This window comes from Amblyomma maculatum, chromosome 1 (genome assembly GCF_055883805.1).
Source record: "Amblyomma maculatum isolate TAMU_Amacu chromosome 1, ASM5588380v1, whole genome shotgun sequence".
Lineage (NCBI taxonomy): Eukaryota > Metazoa > Arthropoda > Arachnida > Ixodida > Ixodidae > Amblyomma > Amblyomma maculatum.
In genome coordinates this window covers 156,621,546-156,645,632 of record NC_139344.1, presented here as the reverse complement: position 1 = coordinate 156,645,632, position 24,087 = coordinate 156,621,546, and the positions used below count along the sequence as shown (strand labels likewise).

General features: G+C 44.9%; 1 protein-coding gene across 4 annotated transcripts in view; it reads left to right on the top strand.

The window, feature by feature from the left end:
- Positions 1-11,103: 11,103 nt before the first annotated feature.
- The window catches only part of LOC146204713 (ileal sodium/bile acid cotransporter-like), a 179,342-nt gene continuing 166,358 nt past the window's right edge, over positions 11,104-24,087 (top strand). For 2 of the 4 annotated variants that reach the window (XR_014704028.1, XM_084589433.1), the window contains exon 1: positions 11,104-11,496. Coding sequence is in view for 1 of the 4 variants with exons in the window: in XM_084589432.1 (XP_084445558.1) it covers positions 11,913-12,074 (162 nt within the window). In the remaining 3 variants the exon portion in view is untranslated. Of the gene's footprint in view, positions 12,075-24,087 lie in introns of all 4 variants that reach the window. The other 2 variants (XR_014704027.1, XM_084589432.1) reach the window with 1 other exon arrangement.

Sequence of the window (24,087 nt, the reverse complement as noted above, 5' to 3'; positions counted from 1 at the left end):
TGTAAAATGCTGTACAAGAACTCTTTCTTTCGCTTCTCCTCCCTAGCTGTTCCTGCCTCGATGTCTCGTCTCCCTCTGGTCACGCTGCGGTGAAGCTGCACCCCTGAACCCGAATCACATCAATGTTGTCACTGGTGCCGCTCTCGCTGCTGTCTGGCCTTCGTCGCCAGCCGAACCTCCGTTAACCGAATTCAGCAATCTAGATGCCCTGATTTGGATGCCCTGTTCGGAAATCGAGACGTCGAGCTGCCTGCCGATGAGGCTGGACACCAATTTTTCCTTGCATTTTCCTCGGATTATAATTTTCTCGGATTGTAATTTCTAGGTTACAAATTAATAGGTTGGTGTAACCTGAGCCATCTCACACATTTTTTAACACGATGCCGTAAAAGCCCCAATCTCCAGAAAATCCTGCACCGGCGTTGTCAGCGATGTGAGCAAAAAAATCAGGGAAAGATCTTTGGCAGGTTGCAGCTGACAGGTGTCATGGCCATACACTGAATGGTCGTCGGGTTGTGTGACAACATGAGACAACATGACACAGGTGAGGTAGCAAGCGCGGGCTTTTTCTTTGAGGTGGGAGGGACAGGTTAGAATCCAGCCCTCCAAGTCCCTTGGACTTTGAGTAAGACACGCTGCCCATAGGCCGCGCAGGTACGTCAGGTTAAAGCCGGCTTTATATCGATGACCGGCGGACTTTCTTATTATTTGGCAGGTTACGATTCTATGCTAATACGGAGGGGTGGGATAACAGAGGTACAAATTACAATATCTAAGATTAAGCAAGTAGCAGACGGCATGTACGCGAAGCAATAAGAAATGGCAAACGGGAGACATTCTCTCGCGTGATTGTCCCCCTAATATTCTTCTCCCTTTCTCGCTAGAGGGGGAGGGTGAGGGGGGGGGGCACACTAATTCCTAATATGGTTCTTAAACTGCATGAAAGGTAACTTTTTGTTAAGTTTTCAAGCAATTTTCTCAAATAAGTACTCAGTTGAACCTTTTTAAAACTATTAACTTTTTACACCGTTTTAAACTAGCTTTTTTTTTTTTTAACATTTCAAACTACCCACTAAAGTGATTTCCGCGCCCACACAGAGAAAAACCAAAGTAGTGTGCTGAAAATGGTGTCCCGGCGCAGGAGAAATCTGCCAGTGCATGGTACCAGCTGGAGTGAACGCATGACATTAGCGCTCAGGTCTTGAAATAAATGCATTATGCGTACACTCACACTTTCTTTGCTCGGCTAGTTAGTACTCCAATCGGTTTATTTGCGATCCTCAAGCGGCACTGAACGCGCTGCCGCCATACACATGCAGCAGGGGGCGTTGCCTAGCCGAGGAAAAGAAGCATAGCGCATTTTAATAAGTGAACGCAAATATTACGGCGTAATACGTGGTAATAGCCCAAGCTACCGTCGCGGACGTGCCGTACGACTTGTGGCGCGCTAACAGGCGACAACCGCTGCTCGGATTTAATGGGCCGTTCCCAGATTTCGCCACGATAGAGCGTTAAGGCGATGTGGATACCGCAGGCGGCGCAGTATGGAAGAGGGGTGTCATAATATGCAGTGGTTGGCATTTAAAAGAGCACAGGAGGAAGGAAGGGAAGAACGGGATTCCAATTGGATTATGGTGTCATACGAAGGACTCACCTATAGTCTAGGAACTCGTTTGTAGTGTGCCTACTACAGTATTTTAGTGCACTATGGTGTCTACACTTAGAGTCAGAGCGTGGACATCCTTCACAAAACCCTATACACAGTGAAACTGCAGCAAGCAGTATGAGTCAAAGCGCGCACACTGGCTCGCTGTTTTCGCGTCGTTAGCACCAAAGCAGATAGTTATTGCCTTCGGCGTCGTAGCGCCGCCGTGCTGAGCGGATAAACTTTCGCGTCTCGCGTTACGTTTCGTAAACCAATCTAGCGCACCGCAAGACGCTGATAGCTGCCCTGCTTAGTAAACTTTCTCGTTGCTTGACCATGGCCGGAAAAAAAAAAGAAAAAGGAGACAGAATTGATGTCGCATTTTGCGATCGCGAATTTCCTCGTGAATACTCGTCAGCTCTCGCGTTCTCGCTTTCACCGTTCGTCTATTCGTTTGCCTGTTCCTGTATTTCCTTTATCAATTTTACTCAGCTTCTCAGTACGTAAAATATTGCTGCTCTGCACGCATGAACGAAGCGTTCCCTAAACACGTCCAATGTGAGCAGCAAGTTTCTTTGATAGCCTTTGTTCCTAGCTGGCAACAAGGAAGTCTTCCTGCGCTCCGTATTTCGCCAATGGCACGAACAGATGTGGCCGCAACATGCTAATAGCTTGTCGTCGCTTGGCAGTAACGAGCGCCGAGGTGCCGCAATGCCCCTGTTGGTACAGGTGTAGTTCTGCGTTACAGCGACACCGCAGCTGTTGGAACACCCGGGCTCAGAACGTTGCGAGATACCTGTAAGCTTCACGCACCTCTCATGCTTTGAACTGCTTTTCTGTTGTGGCTAAGGAAAGCAGTGGTGGTCTTTTTGTTGTTTGGAGCTTAATTAGCTCTTAAAGAGACGCTATGCAGGCAAAATTTATTGGTAAAGTTGTAGTTTCCGAAGAGAAAACGTTGTAAAAAAAAAAAAAAACTAGAAAGACGCCAATGGCTGTTATTGGGTTAATCGTTTGTCTTGCTCGCAAATTTTCGTTCATGGAATTTCTTACTAGATATATATACAAAAAAGAGGTGAAATTTCTCGAGACGTCTCAAATTTCTGCACTCAAGTTCAGCGCAAGAGCTTGCTCTGCATCACTGTTTGGCGTCTTGCTTTTTGAACTGACTATGATGAAAAAACAAGGCCTTTCAAACGTTTCGAGACCAGTCAAGATGAACGTCACTAGCGCTATTTCAAAGTCAATAGAAAGCAAACAAGGGCTGAGGGGAAGCCTCCATCCGCTATAGCAAACGTTCTGACAAGAGGACTTGTCTTCGTCTGGGCAGCGCGATCATCACTAGCACGGGTTTTATATGCTTTCTTCCGGAGAGGAACAGCTTTTCTGATTTTCTCCTCTGACGAAGACAAGTCCCCTAGTAGAAACGTTGGCTGCCGGATTAAGGCTCCCCCTCAGCCCTCTTTCCGTTTCCTTTGACTTTGTGCAGCCATCCTTTGCACCTCGTTCTCGCCGATTAACGATGTTGCAGTGTTGCATGGACGTTATACCATACTCCCAGCCAATAAGTAAACATGTGCTTCTCCTGTCTCTACACGTCGTGCCGTACCAAGCTGCATGTCGCTAGGTGGCACAGATGGAGCGAATCGAATATTATTTTCTTGTAGCGTGCTTTCCATAATTATATTATCAATATAGAAAAGTACAACAAAACACACTAGGTCAAAATTAGGGCCCAAAACTTTCGTCATTTGCCTAAAAATGCCTTTAAATGCGCAATCAGGGGAACGCTGCACTTGGCTAGCTTTGTGCCATTTTTCTTTTTTTTTTTAGATACTCCGATTTCACCACAACTGTTGCCTATAAATGCTTAAATCGGAGTTTTCGGTTCTTGGTACCGTTTTTCTGCTTCGCGATATTTGCGTAAGTATAGTGCAAGGCGCGCATCGATGTAAGCACAAAGGCGCAGGTCTCGCGAAATTTTATCTCGAAGTGTTGCCGCCGCCCGAACTACCTTTAGAAGGGACCGTCGCCTCAGCGCACTCTAGACTCGTACTCTCGCACACTCTCGCGCTCCCTTCTCGGTCGTCTTTCGGTCGACTCTCTGTCGCCTACCTTTCGTTCCTCGGCCTAGAGATGCAAAATTTTGATTGGCATAAAAACATGTTTTTCTTTAATGAAAAACAGAAATTTTATAAAAATGAGACGCATGACAAGAACGTGGCTTTATTCGCTAAAAACACAAGAATCAATGTATAATCATCAGATGATTCATAAGCAAGCTTAGGCCGCGAGCCTCATATCCAGTGTATGTGATATCCTCCAATTACTTTCAACAATACCACAGTCTGCTTGTATGTTGGTGGTGCTGTGCGTGACTAACGCCACCAGCTCACCTCAGACGTACGCTATCTACAAGCTCCCAAGGCAATATCAATCTGGTTTTGCAGCTAGGAAGTGATACCGTCTACAAGAGATACCGTTTCTTGATTTCATTTATTTTTTAATGGGGCGCTCTTCGCTTCTGCAAAGTACCGGTTCACCTGTTTGACTCGGTGACTGCGCTGATAAACAATACAGATTCTTAGCGTTTATTTCAATGACATAAACTTCTTTAATGTCCCGCCGAAATCCATTACACACCAGATTCCTTGTCAAAGGTTTCACATAAGTAAATTTATGCTCAACGCTACGGTACTTGCATACTGTTCGCTTTTTTCTCACCAGTGACCATTTCACACACAGAAAGTGCTTGTAGACGGTAAGCGGTAGACGAACATTTCCCAATATTCTCAACACTATACCAAGCTAATCGACTCACACATTGCACATGGCGCGACTCTCTTGCGCACGCGAAATCTTGCATATGACAAGACTGTGCAGCAAGTTGAAGCTTTTGCCTGGCTTCCCATAATGCTCATTAGATGCTAGCACGAATACGCCTCGCATAAAACTATTGTACAGTCTTCCTAAAAAGAACCGATACGACAACAATGGATTATACAGAGCGAAGGACGGGGACGGAGATGCCGCGTCCTTAGCGCTGTTTAATTCAACATGAGCAACCGACTAGCACGCTCCTCTACGCTTATACAAGCGACAACAATGTAGGCAGCAAGAAGGCCTGCGTTCAGATAAAGCACCGTGTGGGGGCAAAAGCTTTTGTGGTTCTGTGCGTGTGCGACGCGCGACGGCACGTTCAATCATTTTGTTCGCCATAAGCCGTGAGGTAACGCATTAAGAACGACTTGTCTTGCTCAGCCTGGCGCATTCGTGTGACCTGCATGCCTCCTCCTCACTTCTTCGCAGCAGGAAAACCTGGAAGACTGCCACAAACTGTTCTGGTCAATGGCTGCCAGGCGCAAGCCGCGGAGGCCCAGGGCTGTTTTACGCCAGCACCTGACCTCAGAGTCAGCATTGACAACAGAATTTATTAGGCCGGTCTACCCGTGTAGGTTTCGCGTGTGTCGGTGCATTGGTGAATTAGAAGGAATTCCAAGAGCGCGGATAATAAGCAAAACATTTAATTATTATCAGGTAGAACAAAGGTAAGAATTAAAAGAACAAGGGTATAGACTGCAGCCATGAAATTAGGAGACGCCTGCTTCTGGGAAAGAGAGCAATGGTTAGCCTTGGCCGCCTAGTAAAGAGCAGAGACATTATATAGTCTGCCAACCAAGATCCGTATAACTCGTGCTATGGTCTTTCCAGTTGTGATGTATGGATGCGAGAGTTGGACTGTGAAAAAGGCTGACCGCCGAAGAATTGACGCGTTTGAATTGTGGTGCTGGCGAAGACTCTTGAGAGTTCCTTGGACTGCCAGAAGATCAAATCAGTCCATATTGTCGACCATAAACCCTGACTGCTCATTGGAGGGTCAAATTCTAAAGTTAAAGCTCAGCTACTTTGGTCATCTGATGAGAAGAGAGGAGTCGCTGGAGAAAGATTTGATGTTGGGAAAGGTTGAGGGTCGCCGGAGAAGGGGTAGGCAGCGAACGCGATGGTTAGATGGCATCCTCGAGGCACTGCAGATGAAGTTATGTGATGTTAGGAAGATAGTGAGAGACCGGAAAGCGTGGCATGACATGGTCCATAGGGTCACGAAGAGTCGGACACGACTGAACGACTGAACTAAACTGAAGATACAACACGTTGGCAACTCAAAACGCGACAAACAATGCAAACACAAAATTAAACCAATCTTCCCATTCGACAAATAAAGCATAAAATTTGTGATGACGGCAAGATAGGACAAGAAAAAGGAAACGACCAAGTAGGAATCGAACAGCCACATGATGCATTACACCATAAACAAGGGCGATCTGAAGCGCCAGAGACACGATGAGATTCGGTAAAACATAAACGAAATTTACTTGCAAGAATGCACGCACTATCGGAAGAGAAGTTTCACGGGAAAACATGAAACACGAAACTATCTAACGGACATACAGGTGGATTAAACCAAGGCCACCAGTGCTTACAGGGCGAAAAGATTATCACGCCCCATCTATAGATTCAAAAGTCGGTAGCGAACACTCTGTGCAAACGCTGGTTATTAAGTCTTGAGCAGTGAATTATTTGGAGAACACAATAAAGTTTTGTGGGTTAAAAACTGACTGCACGCGGTTGCCCTGCTAAATATAGAGTCCATGGAGGACAAAACTGTGAGCGTAGTGCTGATGAGTTCGCACGCGATCTTTCTAATGCGCCCGGTATTTTGGAAAGCAGCAAATGATCAGTTGCGTCTTGCAGTTCAGCTAAGGTTAATGAGGAACTTATCGCCTTGCACTCATCCTCAGAAAGCAGCTTAATTATATACGCAAGACGCTCAATATGAGCACCGTTAGCTTGTATTGGCAGAAAATGGAGGTGTAATGACTGAATCTGAATTAGTGAACAAGACACCGCTGCAGTCGAATTCAGAGACCCGTTTGGCAGATTTGTGGCGACGCTCATCAAACAATGCGTGTCTAGTTGTTTCCTGAGATTTTAAATTAAAACACGATTGCGACGGGATCTCACACGGGCCGCCCGAAAGCGCTCTGCATCTAACTTTTTAATGTGACGCTTACAGCAGCGATTTCCTCTGTGCACAGGCCAGGAGCCTCGCATTCAAGTTCATGCAAATTGTAGAGGCTGTGCAGCAACCGTTTCACTTCATCATCATCATCATCATTATCAGCCGGACTGTACCCACTGCAGGGCAAAGGCCTCTCCCGTATTTCTCAGATTAACCCGGTCCTGTGCTAGCCCTGAAAACTTAACCTCATGCGCCAATCTAACTTTCTGCCGCCCCCTGCTACGCTTTCCTTTCCTTGGAATCCAATTTGATACCCTAAGCAACCATCGGCTATCCTCTCTTCGCACTACATTCCCTGCCCATGTCCATTTCTCCTTGATTTCGACTAGAATGCCAGTAGCCCGAGTTGTTTCTCTGTTCCACTCTGCACGCTTCCTACCACTTAACGTTACACCTATACCATTTTCCGTTCCGTACATCTCTGCGTTGTCCTCAACCTAAGTAGAACCTTGATTGTTAACCTCCACTTTTCACCCCATAGGCGAGTACCTATAGGATTCAATTGGTACATGCTTTCCTCTTGGGCTATACCGGTAAGCTGCTGGTCATAATTGCAGGTACTTCCCAAATGAGCTCCATCTCAATCTTATTCCCCTAGTTATTTTTATTTCGTGGTCCGGATCTGCGGTTGATTCCTGTTCAAAACAGACATTTTAGCCTACCACTTCCAGTGCTTCGTTTCTATTGTAAGCTGCTGTTCCTTTTCGAGGCTGTCCTCTGCACATTAATTTTAGACCTACGTTCTGGTTTTCCTGTCTAGATACTCAATCATTATTTTGCAATTCGTTCCCAGAGTTACTCTTTATCATATTTTAAATAAGACCTCACTGAACCGGTCTCAACAGCTACGCCGCGAACTTCATGCTTTAACATCTCCCAGGCCGCAAAAATGGAAGACTCATGGTGAAGCAAGAATCCAAAGCTCTCCTCACTCGATGCGTAAAGTGCTCCTCGTTTAACAGCGAAGCTTTAAGCTGCCACAGCGCCCACTGCGGCTGAAACATTGGACGGGTACTTGCTCCAATCCGCAAAATTACTATGAAATGATCAGAGTACTATCGTCGCCTCCGACCAAGCGTCGTGCAAAACTGCAGCACCATCTCGCCCTTTGCAGTAAACATCGTCGTCCTCATTAAGTTCCATCAGATCCACTCCTTCAATTAACCCAGGTAAATACGTCATACACATACGCCATATGGCCAACAGCGGCCGACGTCCGCTAGCATAGTGTCGGGCAAAGGCACCAGGCGGCGTGACAGAACTCGCAAATAACGGCCAGGGTGCATTTCTGCGCCCACTCGATGCAAAGGAGAGATCCACATCATCATCATCATCATCATCATCATCCACAATGCTTTCGCATTACTGTACTTGAGCAGACTTAAGGGCACCTCTGGAATTTTCGCCGACTTGCTGTCTCCCAGAGATTTTATTCTGGCTCTACGTTCGGAAAAGCACTTTCACAAAGAGGCTTTTCAAACTACAAATAATACTTCCAGCAGGCAAGCATATTGAGTTGCTGAGATTGCGACAATATTTTGTTTTCATTCAACAGTAAAAGCTCCTGAAGAGCAATGTCTGAAGTACATTAAGTCTCAAGCGCTGGTTTGAAAAATAAAGAGAAATATTTAAAAAAATGTTATTGAATGGCCGCACGAGCAATGGAGCTTTGTAAATGCGTACGCTTAAGGCCATCTAGCCAGTATGGTTGACGGTTTGTTACGAACATAATTTTTTATTAGTTTGCCACAAATTTGAATATGCTGCAACAAGAATGCAATACGCAAATGAAAGTTTATTCTGACTTGGCTCGGCTTAATTTTGGATTGAATGGCGGATTTTAACATTTCGAAGAGACTCGTGCTATGAGGGGCGCCGCGGGGGAAGGCTCATAATCATTTCGACTACCCAGGCACTTTAGCATGCCCTGCCATCGCACAGCACGCATACGCTTAGTTTCCCGTGTCCATCGACACGTGGCCGCCGCGGCCGGGATCGAACAGCTAGTCGAACGCCCTAACCCCTGAGCCACCATGGTGGGGCGTAAGTAAAAGAGATGAACACGTACCAATTAGTGCGAAATTACCGCTCAGAAATTGTTGTTTGATCCAAAAGCTAGCTCTGCTTGCCATAGCCATTGAATATGAACGTATTCGTTACTAAGTGGTGGGTTGAATAAATGGCAGCTCAGGCAAGCGCGGGTATACGAGACCGAACTCGATCGGGATTCGGTCATTACACACGCTTTGGAGTTTGGTGTTGTAATTATATGCGACATATATTGCCTGCTAGTCATATCGCGCATTTAAGAAGGGCTATCAAAAGATGGGTTCATGATATCGCGATTATGAGCGCCGATATAACGCTGGAGATTCACGTCGAAGAGCAACATGTTTAGTGGATAATTACGTTTGAGCCTTGCAAATTGCCCGATATATAGCGCAGAAAGACTGCGACCACAGAACCAAAGAAACGAAGTGGACGAGACACGAGGTTACGCCGCGCCTTTCAGTGCTAAACGACCCGCCGCAACAATCCACCGTCCAGCTTGCAAAAATGTTTCCACAAAACTTATAGCAGAGAGCGGATCGACAGTGTATGAAGCGTCTTCCACGACGTGAAATTAATCGTTCGGACGCAATGTACTTGTCTAACGTAGCAAAACACTAATGGGCTTCGCACTTTCCTAGCGTACGGGGAAATTTCCAAATTTGATGTTGGTACCAGAGACAAAATACAAGCACTGTAACCAGAAGCATACTCCAGAGCTTCGCAATAGCGCTTTTGCTGTGAATTTTTCTCCTTTTCTAACAAAAAAAAAATGAAGTAACTTTATTTCGGTCATAATTCTAAAGGCAGAAGAGACACTCTTAAACATGTTATCTGCCAGCAGGGCCTATCGCGCATTAAGAAGGCTGGAAAATTCAGAGATGTGCTTTCCAATGCGAACGTGGCTGGAAGGTCATAGCCATGTACCGTCTTTGCCAAAAGTAACCAGGCTGCATGTTTCGCTTCTCGCTTGTATTCTAAAGCCAACGTTCATTCCCAGATGATCACAACTAGTTAAGAACTAAGGACAGGAGCTCGTCTTTACTTTCAACAGATTTACACCTTCAGAAGTGGTACGAAGTCTCTATAATCCGACTGAGAAGGGGAACACGCAGCCTGGTTACTTTTGCCAAAGACTGTACATGTACAGCTTTGTGGCGTAAAACATTAGATATCATACCATGCCATACCATTAAAGGTATATGTAGCGATATCAGTGACTGGCTGGTCGCCACTGAGGCTTTTCGTTTTCCTTTTTGTGACAGCGCCTGTGCATGACGCGCCACTTGCTAACTGATAGCAGCAGCGGATAAGTAACCGCGCTGGCTATATAAGCGCATCAAAAAAACGAATAAAGGGCATTTCATTCATTATCCTGCACCTGGTCGCGGCTGTTTCTTCGAGTACGGCCAGCTCGGCTGCCGCCGCTACAACTGTTTTGTGTGTGTGCGTGTTTTTTTTTTTTTTTTTTTTTTTTGCTTAGCTCCTTTGGGCGCACCTAATCTATAAAACGATCACTCACACCATTGTCCTGACCCCAAACTTCTGGTTCAGCTATATAACCCCTATGTTAAGTCGCCTCGTTATTAGGCTCTCACATGACACTTGAATTTGTTTTCTCCGTTATGCTTTGCAAGGCTCTAAGAGCGCCACTGCGACCACGTTGCGGCTGTCGTGATCGCGCAATACTAAATCAATGGAGTAGAGTAAGATAATGTGATTCCTGGGCAGTAAAGTGGCAAAAATGGGCTTCCCCACAACGTGTTCATCAACATTTTCAAACACTGTAGATTCCTGCATTTTGTGAATCCAACACCCCCAACAGGGGTCTTTGAGGAAATTAAAGTGATGTGATGCGATGAAAAAAAAATCACATAGGTCAGCCGCCATTACAAAGTGATAACGAGGTTAGACGCTGAGCACTGCCCCTCTGCCTGGGCAGCTGCGGAAATGGGTCTCGCGCATACATGCGCGTCACTCATCTATCACCTCATCTCTATAGTTTAAAAGAGGAACTCGGAGAAGAGAAGGGGGCAGGGGGGAATACAAGCGATCCTTACACTTTCGCCGGCCTCCGGGCTGACCTTGGCGAGGCTAGAGACGGTCCGCGCAGCGGCGGCGTGCAGGTCCATTAACCGGACGCCCGGTCGCCGCGTCCTCCCGGTGAAGTAATGCCCGCGGATTGTAAGAGAAACAAGGCATTTCTCCCTCCAATGTGTCAGAGCGTTACGGGCGCTGCGTGTTTCACTTTCCCATGCCGGGCGAGCGCGTGTCTCTCCTCCGTTGGAGCTCTCACCAGCTGTGCCGGGCTCCTTGATTCAGTGATATTTCCGTAGGCAGCGGCTGCAGTCATCGTTCCGGCAGCGCTCCCGAGATACACGCGCGTTGAGGCCTATCGCGCTGGTTTTCCTTCGGCGACCGCTGACACCGCCGCATCCCGACATTTGCCGCGCGCGTGCTCTTCGGCACCTACAGTTGGCTCTGCGGCGCTTTCTGCGTGGGCTACGGATGTGCACCGATCGCAGACGCGCGCTCAAGGGGCTCGCGAGGGTCCTTTCATCGGCCGTGCCCAATCGTTGGCTCCACCCTCTCAGCTGTTCCAGCAATTTTTCTCATTTGCACGCGTCCCACGCACGTTGGTAGAGCTCTTCGTTCATTCGGGACATGCCCTCTTTCCCAAAGGAGCCCTCGCTGCCAAACAAAAACTCGTCAGCCAACGTCCAGGGTTAGTTTACTTATTTCGTCTTTTCTTTGTTTTCATTTAGAGAGCTCCTATTTAACTTGGACATACCTTCAACAGCCTGCCGTTTGTTTGCACTGCTAGGCGAAGCGCCAGCGCTTTCATTCACTTTCTTCGGATAAAAAGGAGGCTTGCAGCCACTCAGGGTTTGAAAAGCATCGATTTAAGACAGGCTCACTTCGTAGACGCTCTAGCAGCGCAGGTTTCTCAGCTTTGTCTATCGTTGGAGGTGTCCTGTTCCAGCCTGTCGGTTTAGGCAGCTTAGTTTCTCTGCTTTGTCTATCGTTGGAGGTGTCCTGTTCCGATCTGTCGCTTTAGACAGCATAGTTGCTTGCTACCTCTGTCTTTTATTTATTTTGCTTAGTCCTGGTCAGTTTTACGTCCTCAAAACCGAATTTAACATGAGTGATATGAGCAACTTTTCTAACGCGACCAACTGGACTGATGGTGCCGATACGAGTCCCCAGAAGTATCCCCTTATCAAGGTCATCCACGACTGGTTGATCGTCGGCATCCTCGTGTCCATCATGTTTGGCATGGGATGCCATGTGAAACTAGCTGAGGTAAGTGAGAGCATTTGCTTATCTATGCATTGCACGTTTCGAGGCCGTGATGTGTCCTGCTACTGGCGACAAGCAGCATCTTGCCATGGTTTCAATATTTTGTAAAGCATTTCTCTCTCTTTTTTTTTTTTTTTCTAGAATAGGGCGTCTTCAAAACTTTCCCACTAACAACAGTTTTCGCACGGTATGTCAGGCCGCGTCTGGTTGAAAATGGAAGATTTACAAACTGGTTAAAGTTGAAAAAATTGCGACAAGAAAGCAGGTGCGATCCAGCCACACCTGCGCTTTACTGGCTTTGATCAAGCATTCACCAAAAAACCGAGCCCAACTTTACGTCCATAAATCTGGTAAAGACCGAGCCTTTGCATATTTTCTGAACTTCCTTTCTTTATTATTATCGCGCGCAGCCTTGCTAATACTGAAAAGAATGTATTCTATCTAATGTCTAGTAATAATTACATTCCTGTTTGTAGGGCACACATATATACAGGTATAAAAATTCCAAGAGTTCAGCTCTTCGTCGTTGAAGATTTACATTAATTTAACTAAAGAGCCAGCCCCTAAACTATAGCTGCCCGAGGAATGAAATACGCGTCAATCCTTGGCATTGTTGTCGCTGATGTCTGAATACCGCTAGCCACTCGCGTACAGCATACATGCGTACGCATCGATATAGACTGCCTTTTGAACGAGAGCTTGCTGTGGTCCCCGTTCAAGAAACTCTTTGCACTTCTACCAATACCTTACGCTGTCCACTTTGCGCAAAATCAATGCCCACGAAAGCGTGCTTCTTGAAGAATTACAAAAACCACGGTTCCGTGAGCATAGATTTTCGATTCCGCCCTTCAGAGAGTGTGGGAAAATTAGCGGTTAGTACTATCGCTTCTTTTTTCGTCCGTATGCAGGATTGTAAAAATACTTTCATGTGTAGAATGCTGCATTTATTTTCTCCCATTTGCTTGAAAACAGATCGTGTCCTCTTTGACTTTCATCGGAAAAGTGTTCGTGTTAAACATTGAATGCAAATTAATGCTGTCGACTGCCACTATCGTTTGTTAATAGCCGGACGTAATCGCGCGCGCTTAATGCGCTGCGCCGTTGTTATCTCTTTATCAGTCGTAAGCACTGCTCAAGAGAGCTCTTCAGATGATGATAAGCGACGAATTGGAAGGGCTGACTATCACACATTCTCCACTCGGTAATGACTAGTGTCTTAAGGCTCATCAATATTTCGCTGCAGAACAGCTACATCGCCCATGGCTAGGAATGCGCAGCGCTTCTTTGTCCTTCTCTACCTAAAAGGAAACGAAACCATAAAAGCCGCTGGCCTCGGCCATGCGGCCGGGAAAGTATTCCACCCAAGGGCTTGAACAGTCATTGAATCGCAAACGCCGCCCCGCACCTGATCCGCGTGCCTTATTATTATTATTTTTTTTTTTTGTCCGGGTGCGCTTGTACTGCTGATGTCGCGGTATGGCGCCATACGACCCATGCTTGCCTCATCAGCATGGTTTAAGTCACCTCTTTGATTTCAGTTCATTTCGATAGCAGACACCGGGGCGGGCAAAAATCTTTTCCTTACTTTATTATTTTCATTTTTTTCTATAATAATGAAACCACTTACTACTACTACTTTAATGCCAAACAAGGCTATACCCCTTTAACGTTACTGCCATTTCGGTTGACGCGCAGATGGAAGCGAGCAGCTCAGTGGTACGTATAGTATAGTACTCGGCAGCGAGAGTTTTGTAGCCGGAAGGTTTGGCGTAGGACTGAAGCACGAGTCATGGTGTTCCACTAATTATAACCGTCGAAAAAAATAACTGTTTTGTTACTCTGCTAAGATGACCATGTGCGAAACTGGTCGCTGAACAACCACATCTTTTAAGAACCTTTTTTTTTTTTATTATTGCGATCAAATAACTACATAAATGAAACAGGAGGTTACGGCTAACTCGAGTGCATTCACAGTATACAGTTAAGTATTTTAGCCCACAGCGGATACTGAATTTAAAGCGACGAAGGTATGGTCGTCCTGTTCAAGGCGAAGCTGTCCGATTTTCTTCCTTACCATTGAGGAAGTTGTTTTCTGACAAAAAATGTATATAGCCTCGTGATTGATCTGCGATTTGCGATGAAATAAGACAGTTTGCCTTCACCTGCTACCACTTAAAATTTAAGACAATCTTGCTTGTTGTGCTCAAGCATCGGTATATATTGCAATCGCTAAATGAACGAAGCTGTGACGCTGTGTGAATTAATCTCGTGTACGAAGTGAAAATAAAATAAAATATGTTTCATTCTCAGGCAAGATTCCTCACACAGGCAAGATTCCTCATAAATATGACTAAGGCTCTAAATTCAAAACATAATCAAAACGAATTAGAAAGGCTTCATGCGGGCATAAAAGGCTTCTTTTTTTTTGTGTTTGTGTGCGTGCGTGTGTGTGTGGGGGGGGGGGGGGGGGGGGGCGTGCGTGCGTGCGCGTAAGTTTTGTGCGAGACTGGCGAACGATGGTAGAAGCTGGCCTTATTAAGGCTATTGGTCTGTACAACGAGCGTACATATGCGAACGCGCAAATAAAAGAAGTGTTGCCGCAGTCAGCGTTTAGCTGTTGCTGCTATTCAGCGGTTTCCGGCATGGCCTGCTCTCTATATGTACTATCGAGGACAAAAGCCTGTGGACCATGCAACCTGCAAATAAAGTGCCTCACTTTCATATCAACCAGTAGTCTCTGGCCATATTTGTCAATGTGAAAGTTGGACTTCAGTTCTTTCATGTGTGCTAGAGAAATAAGATGATAATTCGTTTACACTGCGCTCCTAGTCCAAAATCGCTAGACGTGTGGTCCAGAGACTTTTATCCCATAGAGTACATCAAAGAATCTGCACCGGCACAAAATGAGTGGGCCGGACAGTGAGTTGCATGTCCCGCTTGATTGCCGCGCGCGCGCTGCAGCCCTATTCTTCGCACACATAGCCGTATATCCATCAACAGAAGCCAATTTGGTGGTCTGCGTCCTTCATCAGAAAATTGTCCCTAAGAACAATGCCTTTCCCGAAGCATGGGTAGGCGGTAGGACTGCACACGCTCATTGTCATCCACCGGGCCGCGTTCTATATTCCATGTTTACGCTCCGAGCTTATATTCCAGTGATTCATTTGTTGGATGGTTCGGTCAGTTACGGAGCAAAACAAAACAGGTCATGATAATGGGAGTTTAGGCTTCAGTGGATAAAGACATTCGTTACTAAACATCTGAGCTCGTCAAGGTACAAAACTAGTGAATATAACGATGCTTCCAAATTAAATACTCTTGCCCAACGAGCAAGTTGAAATTGCGCACAAGTCTGACCCGGAGAAAAAGTAATGCGCTCAAACGACAGCTACTTTTTTCCAGTCTGTCACCATTCTGTGAATTGTATAGATGGGCAAACTTGTTCAATTTTTGAAACCACATAAATACCTTCCTATTCGACTCACAGAACGAACAGAAGTGCGCCGAAATCTCCTTCGGAGACTGTTTCAAAAACAAGGACAACTCCGATCGACGTTTGCCGCGAACGGTCTGCGCGACAAGGAAAGGAAAGCGCTGCGACGCGGTGCACTGTTGCGGCGGAGTTCATAATGCTTACACATGTGACCTTGTAGAATGGGCGATACGGCTATGTTCATAAGCACTGCCTTGATGTCCAACGCCGGAATAACTCTCCGCTTTTCACACCAGCCGAGATAAGGCGCTAGTTCGTCGCCCGTTGTCGTCAGTAGCAAAATAGTATTTTCTAGTGCGCATTCGTGATGGGTCGCAAATTTTATTTATTTATTTATTTGCCGTAAAGGCCTATGACACGTTACGAATGGGATTGGTACAATGGATGCAAATTCTATGATGCAAACGAAATGAAGGGCACGACAAACCACTCTCAAACGATGACCAAGGAACGCTCAGACTATAACATCCAGAAAAAGTGGTCGGCGGTGCAGACAAGAAGTTTTCTTTTTTTTTTTTTTTGTCGCGTCTTTGAATGGCGTAAAATCGTCAACGCAGGCAATGAAGTGGGGTATGCGCTTTCATACTGTAAATGTTTCCGGCCAGAAAGTCTCAAAAAGCAGACTTTCATAGCACAATTGTGTTGTCATTTGACAACTGACGGCACAGTTACGGGGGCATGAGCTTTACACTTCCAATCGATACCCATATATATATATATATATATATATATATATATATACTGACTTCGTGTGGCGTTCACCCTAGTATACATTAGTGCTGCGTCTTTGCATACGCATTACTTATCGCCATCAGTTTTAAAAGCGAAAACCTTTTATGGCTCATGCCTCGTCGTCGTGCCCGTGCGTGCGTTCGATGCAGCTGTCAGTCATCTTCAGAAGGATTAGGATAGTTTCAGTACTGATAGTTAATCAATCAATGATGTAGTAGTAGGTGTATGAACGTCAGTTAACGATTGGTTAATCAGTCAATTAATTAATATTACTTAGTTAATCAGTAGTTATTTATTAGGTTGTGAGACATCTTAAACGCACGCACTGCTGCACATGCGCAGAGTCCTCGTGCGCAACCCTCAACCGCCATCTAGCCATCACAATTGTGCAATGGGATTTTGCCTCGGCGGCGCACTTTACATTGTCAAAGCGCCCCCTTAATTTTAGCCCGTCGCTGTAGTGGTTCGCTGCAGCATGAGTTTTCTATGAATGTTCGTAAAACGAGGGAATAATTGTACGGTCCGCATTCGATTCGGTTTATTACTACGTTATTCATATTCGATACAAAAAAAAAGTATTATTCGCACACCCCTATTGCATTGATGTACTTGAGCACGTTGACTCGTTACAGAGCCAGACATATCGCCAGCATTCACATCTCCTTTATGTCCAATGATTGCAGCCGCATTAGCTGGACAACATAATGACAACGGCATGACGACTGTGTTCTGACTGGCTGGTTTGCTTTGAATCGCCGCACGTGCATTTCCTCCACGCCCACTAACCGCAAATCTCGTGCGCCTATGCTTCGTTTAGTAACCACTCGCTATGTATACCTCGCAAACGCGCTTACAGGTACCCTCATCACGGTTCTTGTAGTACTCAACAACTTTCACATTGTTTTATTTTTTGAGAGGAAATAAAAGCATTGGCTGCAGCCAGCCGAGAGGTGAAAAAAATTGCGGAATAAGGTGATCAAAAACGGTTTGCAAAAGCGGCGAGAAAATGTCACTCTCCAATTCTTACATTTTTTTACTGTCCGCGTGCTCGACAGGTGTGAAGGCATAGCGCTCTCATAATAAAGTAAGGCCCGCATGCGGACGGCCTGAGGAAGTGTCATGCTTACGACTTCGGTGTTGTCGACTCCATCGGTGGCTGCGATAGCACGCTGGTATAAGCAATTCCTTATAGCACATGTGTTAATAGTGCGAATGTTCCAATCCTACTTTTTATCGTGTTTCCACAAAACTGTTCACGTCTGTTCTCGTCCGTCTCATCTCTAATGAAAAGAAACCTGACAAGCTACAGCTGAACCTCACTTTCCCGGGAACTCCCTCCTATAGCAACTAGGAATATCTCATTCGTTAAAATGCAATTAGAGACGAGAGTGAGAAAGAGAGGGAGGGTTGACACAGATGGAAGCCTATAGACATCACAGTCAGCATCTCGTAATTTCTAAATGCTTCGATGGGTTGCGAAGAAAGAAAAGTTGTGATGCGTACCGTGTGATCCGAAGCACATTTTTTTTTTTTTTAAGCATAATGAAATCAACGGCTTACTAGCGAAACAGAAAACGGTCGAAGCCACGTACGCAGCTTGCAATCATGTCTTGAAATCTAGAACTGGTATGCAATATTGTGCGATCGGGTTTCAGTACGTTACCGACGCGAGGAGGGCAGGCAGCCGCCTGGGGCGGGCAGCTGAGACGAGCCCGCGGATTGTCTGCCGCCGGATCACTTCCGCGAGCGGGGAAGATCAACGCTCCACCGAAGCCGAACCTCGGTGAATCGACTTCGAGATGATTACATCGCCTTGGGCTTCCGCGTGGCCTTTAATGGCGTCGCATGTATGCATTTTCCCGCATCAGAAATTTATTCGCGAGTTGCAGGCACCCTTGTGTGGTTGTTCCTGGGCCTAACGAGCCCTCGAAATATGCGCTGAGCAGTGGGCGCTGCAGTGTAACCTCTCTCAGCGCGGGTTCACCATGTCGTTCTTTGGCGAGAAAGGAGCTCTTGGTGATTTACAAGCTACGCGCGCGCGCGCGCGAGTGTGTGTGTGTGTGTGTGTGTGTGTGTGTGTGTGTGTGTGTGTGTGTGTGTGTGTGTGTGTGTGTGTGTGTGTGTGTGTGTGTGTGTGTGTGTGTGTGTGTGTGTGTGTGTGTGTGTGTGTGTGTGTGTGTGTGTGTGTGTGTGTGTGTGTGTGTGTGTGTGTGTGTGTGTGTGTGTGTGTGTGTGTGTGTGCGCGTGCGCGTGCGCGTGTGCGTGTGCGTGTGCGTGTGCGTGTGCGTGTGCGTGTGTGTGTGTGTGTGTGTGTGTGTGTGTGTGTGTGTGTGTGTGTGTGTGTGTGTGTGTGTGTGTGTGTGTGTGTGTGTGTGTGTGTGTGTGTGTGTGTGTGTGTGTGTGTGTGTGTGTGTGTGTGTGTGTGTGTGTGTGTGTTTTAACATTATGCCTGACGGTTGAAAGTTCGCGATTTCCGTCAGCGCTCACACACGAATGTTATGAATGAAATATAAAAGGAAATGTCGGATAAGCGGACTGTTATTCCTGCTTTTCTATCGAATCCTTTCTGCCTCGCTTCTCTGGCCCCTTTCTTTAGTGAGGCGTGTGACTACAAGAATGTATAACAAAGGCGTAAGATTCACCAGCACCTGACTCATATCCACCATAGTTTGCAAATTCAGAAGTAACACTTGCGTTGAATTGTCTTTTATTATTATTTTATATTATTATTATTATTATTATTATTATTATTATTATTATTATTATTATTATTATTATTATTATTATTATTATTATTATTATTATTATTATTATTATTATTATTATTATTATTATTATTATTATTATTATTATTATTATTATTATTATTAAACTGAATTCCTTCTCTTCACTGCTGTCGTGTCAGAGTAGATATAATTTTTCTGTACAAACTCCTTCATGGTCACATTATGTGCCCTCAGCTCTTAGAGTACATCTTACTGGGCGTTCCGCGAAAGAGCATGAGGGAACTCAGACCATTTCAAGTTCCTCCGTTTTTCCATTCCCATTCCCATCTGGACAGAATGCAGAGATTGCTTAACTCTTTTTGTCTTCACCTTGACATCTTCCAAAACTCATCCTCTTCATTTATATTGCATGTTCGTAGCGTTATATTCTAAATAGAACTTTATCACATATAACTCCCACTTTCTAGCCTAAAATATTGTATTTACTAAACTTTCAACTTTTTCTCCTTTTCAATGCTGTCTGTATCTTGAATTGCTTTTTATCCGTTTCTTACTTATATTTTAACTTTAAACTTTATATTCGAGTCTTACTGTCCCGCGTTCAACTCTATTTCTTTATTGTATATTCTTGTATTTCTAGCCTGTATTTTAAGTACCACGCACTTGTTGCACCTGGAATGGTTGTTTTTTTTATGTATATTTCTATATTACTATAATCAAGGTCAGCTATTTGTTGTTGTTTATTTTTCTCTATCTCTCGTTTTTTTTTGTTTTTTTTTTCTCCTTTCGTGATGTGCTCAATAATTCTCTGACTGTGTATATAAGGCATGCTACTCGTATTGATTGCTTCCTTTCCGTGATACTTTTCGTCTCAGTTTCATTTCATGTGTTATTTATTTCTTCTTTTGTGTTCTATCTGTGTGTATAAACTTGTTTGTGCATTATCACTTTTTTTTCTTTTTATTTGTGCTGCAGCACGAAGACGACATGATTGTTCCTGCGCACATTCAATAAACGTTGATTATTATTATTATTATTATTATTATTATTATTATTATTATTATTATTATTATTATTATTATTATTATTATTATTATTATTATTATTATTATTATTATTATTATTATTATTATTATTATTATTATTATTATTATTATTATTATTATTATTATTATTTGCATTCATAATCACCTGTATGCGTTTTCGTCGGTCTGAGTCTGTTGGAGATATATAATCCTGATGAATCAAGTGTATCATTACTAGAGAACGCCAGTATCAACCAATGAATATCTATTAGCTCAACTCAAGGGCCAGGTCTGCAATAACGTACAAGTGATTCTGACAAATCGTGTTCGGAAGTTAGCCCGAAAATCAACATTCTTTTGCAGCATGCTATGAAAGGAAGATGAATGAAGGTAGCGAAACTGGCCTGAACAAAGCCTCTGGCTAGAAGCAAATAAAAATAAAATATAGAGAAGTTTTAACTCAGTTAATCACGGAATATCATTCATCAGCAGTACTTTTCAGTATAGTTATGCTTATTGTGGTCTTAAGGAGTAAACATTATTTGCTGATTTAAATTGGTGGTTAGTTTTTTGACCATGCATTGCACGTGCATCACAGGATCAATGTTCTTAAAATAAATGACTCCGTTGTTCGTCGGTTTGTTCCTGATGTCTTCTCCGCACATACTGCCTTTCTGCGTGTAACCGTTACAATGTCTTAGCTACGTCATCGGCCTCCGTTGATTCACGCTGTCGTCTTGCCTGCCGTTGTTCCCATCGTCGCAGAGAACGATATTCTTCGTCTGTCTATAGTCCCTATATCCGTTTTTAAAAAACGTATCTAGTGACTTTAAGACAGTCCGGACGTCCCCGCTTACGTACCGTTGTCACATGGGAGGAGGTTTGCCTCCGGAAGGCGCCGCACCCTCCATGCAAGCCAGGAGTGGTCAAGCACGCCTAGCTCGGAATGCAAAGCGATGTGAGATTCCCTTCCACCCTCGGCGTGGCAGCTGCGGCTGAGCAGCCTGTAACGTCGCCTTCTTTTTTTTTTTTTTTTTTTTTTGCTTCGCTTTTTTCTTTGCACATTACGGGTGTTCCCCCACCGTGAGACGGCTTAGCACGCGTCTTAGCCTTTCCTCCCCGATTAGAGCCCCATCGGTATGCGCCACACCTCCTGCACCACGCTGCATGTTTTGCTTGCCAGACCACAAACGCGTGCTCTTGTGAGGTAGGCACGGAGAGGTCCTCCCTGGCGCAGCTGTGTTTCTCCTCCTCCTCTCCCCTATCCGCGTTCACAAAGGGCAAATCAGCTTCAAATACGGTTATCTTTTTTTTTTTTCTCTCTTTTTCTTTTGCGTGAATGCGAGTAGCAGTGCTGCTGCATTGAAAATAAAGGACGTGTCGCATGATCATTGCCGCGTGTATATGACATTTATCAGCTCACATAGACATTTTCATACTTGACAAGGGAGGGGTCTAAGAACCCACGTTTCCTTCTTTCATGGTTGCGTTTGTGGAGTTTTACACGTCTATCTGCACTCAACCAGACATCTCTTCAGACTTCCGATCACCTAGCAGATGGTTAGATGCTTCCCCGAAGGTTTGTGGATTTGGGTGACAGACACGATGGGGATGCATTGGAATTTATAGTTCTCGCTTCTGGTCTGGAGAAGTCACTTCCGATTCTAGGAATAATGTGAATGACGACGCATTTTTTTCAGAATGAGGCATTTAATGCCCTCGCATTAAAATAAATCAGCATTCACGTCCTCTGAAACAAAAAAGACACACGTTTTATTGCTTTATTTTCTGAAAAAAAAAAAAAGAAAAAAAACAAGGATGACTTCGCCGCGCATGCTACTTATCGCAGGAAAACGGGTCAATCGAAACTTTGAAACGAAGGTAAACAATAAAAAAGTAACCAATCTATGGATAGATGAACACAATTCGAGAGTAGCTAGCTGCCCACTTTCAACTTAACTAAGTGCCGCTTAGGGAAAGCATTCCGCTTATAAGATATATGATGTTGTTGTGGGACGACATATGGGTATAATCGGCATCCTAAAACACACCACTGTTTATTGCAGTGCTGTAGCAAAATGCACTGCAGGTCGATTGCGCCATTGCAACAATACTCACCGCCCCAACACAGCACTATTCCTTCCATTCTCAGGTAATGTGAAACGGTAAAACTAGTGAAAGAAAAGCAGAAAGGAAATTAAAGAAAACCGCTAGAGTCTACTTCAAGGCGAGATATCACGTGGCAGCATGAAAGAAAAATATTCTCGACGACCTACGTGTGGAAGGCTTTGGCTCACTCCGCGCCCTCTGACGCACTCTGCGTGGTGCCATTGAGAGGTTGTTGCGTGGATTACAGGACAATTAAACCGGAGCCCACCGACGATTCTTTAGTGTTTGGCGGATGCAATGGGGACTGCTGTTCGCAAAACAGTTTCAGACAAGAGGCCGTATGGAGGATGCTCACGAATATCTTCTCTTCGCAGACTGACGTCCGCCCGTTCTTGGCAGTTTCCGGAAGATGTGGTAGCCTGGCCGGGTGGCCTCCAAGGAGGTTATAAAAAAAAAAAAGAAAACTTGGTGGCCCCTTCCGATTGCTCCTCCGAAACCTCTGGCGCCGACATTTCGCCGACAGTCGTCGGGGCGTCACGCTGAGTCCCCGTTTCGACCAACGTTCCCTTCGGCGCATTCACTGACGCAACTTTAGTGCCCGGATAGACCTCGCGAGTTCTTGCTTTTGTGACATGCGCATAATGGGAATCTCCCAGCTCGTGAGACTTACCTGAAAGAATTAAAAACGAGAGAACAGCTTTCCCTGGTGCAGGGAAACGTTGAAAAGAAGCCTCTTGCGGTGCTTCCTTACGTTGCACTGCTTTTCGCATCGTCTGAAAAAAATAGGCCAGAGATTTGAGGTCACGGTTGTACTGTCTGCTCCTCAAAAATTTAAACGCATGTGTAGAAAGGCTTATTAGAACCAGCAGTAGAGGAAGGAGGGTGTGTGGGTTCACCATGTCTCACCTTTATATTTTATATAAGGGAGACTTATAATTATATATATTTATATTTATAAATAATTATTTATATAATTTTATATACAACAGGGGTTGTATATAAAATTCCACTCTCTTGTGGCTCGTCCTACGTGGGAAAGACTGTACGTTGCCTTAATGAGTGGCTCCTAGGGCGCGAAATAAATTGTCGCACTTTGCAGGGCAAAGTAGATTTGGCCAGCCACTGTCTCAAACGCAAATGCATCCTTTGTTGTCAAATACTGTAATCCTGGCAAGGGCTAACGATGGGGAAAAAAACTAGAATTCATTGACACCTTTCGAATGATAGCGGGCTGTAGTCAAATACATTAGTTCCTCCTGGGTTGCTCTGACACAAAGGGAGATTGACATGCTTCGGAATGATGAAGGATTTTCATAACGCACGTGTATCAGTTCTGGCGCTCAGAACGAATGTTGTTTCGCCGCATAGTCTTCAGCCGAGCTTCACAAACATCTGTTAGTTTTTATGACTCGTCTTTTTCAAATTTGCTATATGTGCGGTACGCTCTCGTATTATCTTCTTTCCCACTTTTATTTTTATTTTTTATAAGCTTAAGGTACCATGTCTGTTCCTTCCCTTTTTCCACTCGAATGCAATTGACATCAGTTGGTAGATTTAACCCTGTCTTTAGAAATTCAAGGTGCGCACTTCTCAAGTCATGCTCTATTCGCAAGCACTTCTTGCTCTCAATTCTTTTGCAAGATATTTGCCTCTGTATCACAGATCCATCAAGATCCATCATTTTAAATCAGCCACTCTGAAGCCGCCGGCGAGCTATAAAAACCACAAATACGCCACGCCACAAGCGGCAGCTTCCCTTTTTCCTCTCTTATTGCGTTCTCTGAATCGGCTTCGGCGCCCGTTTAACGTATTCCTGCGATATCCTTCCTTTTGTGCGCAATCTTCGCAATGCCATTATCCTCCAGTGGGTGTGACAGTGGCGTGCCGCCGAGGAGTCCCTTGATTGCGGGGTGTGAAAACAAGCAGCGCAG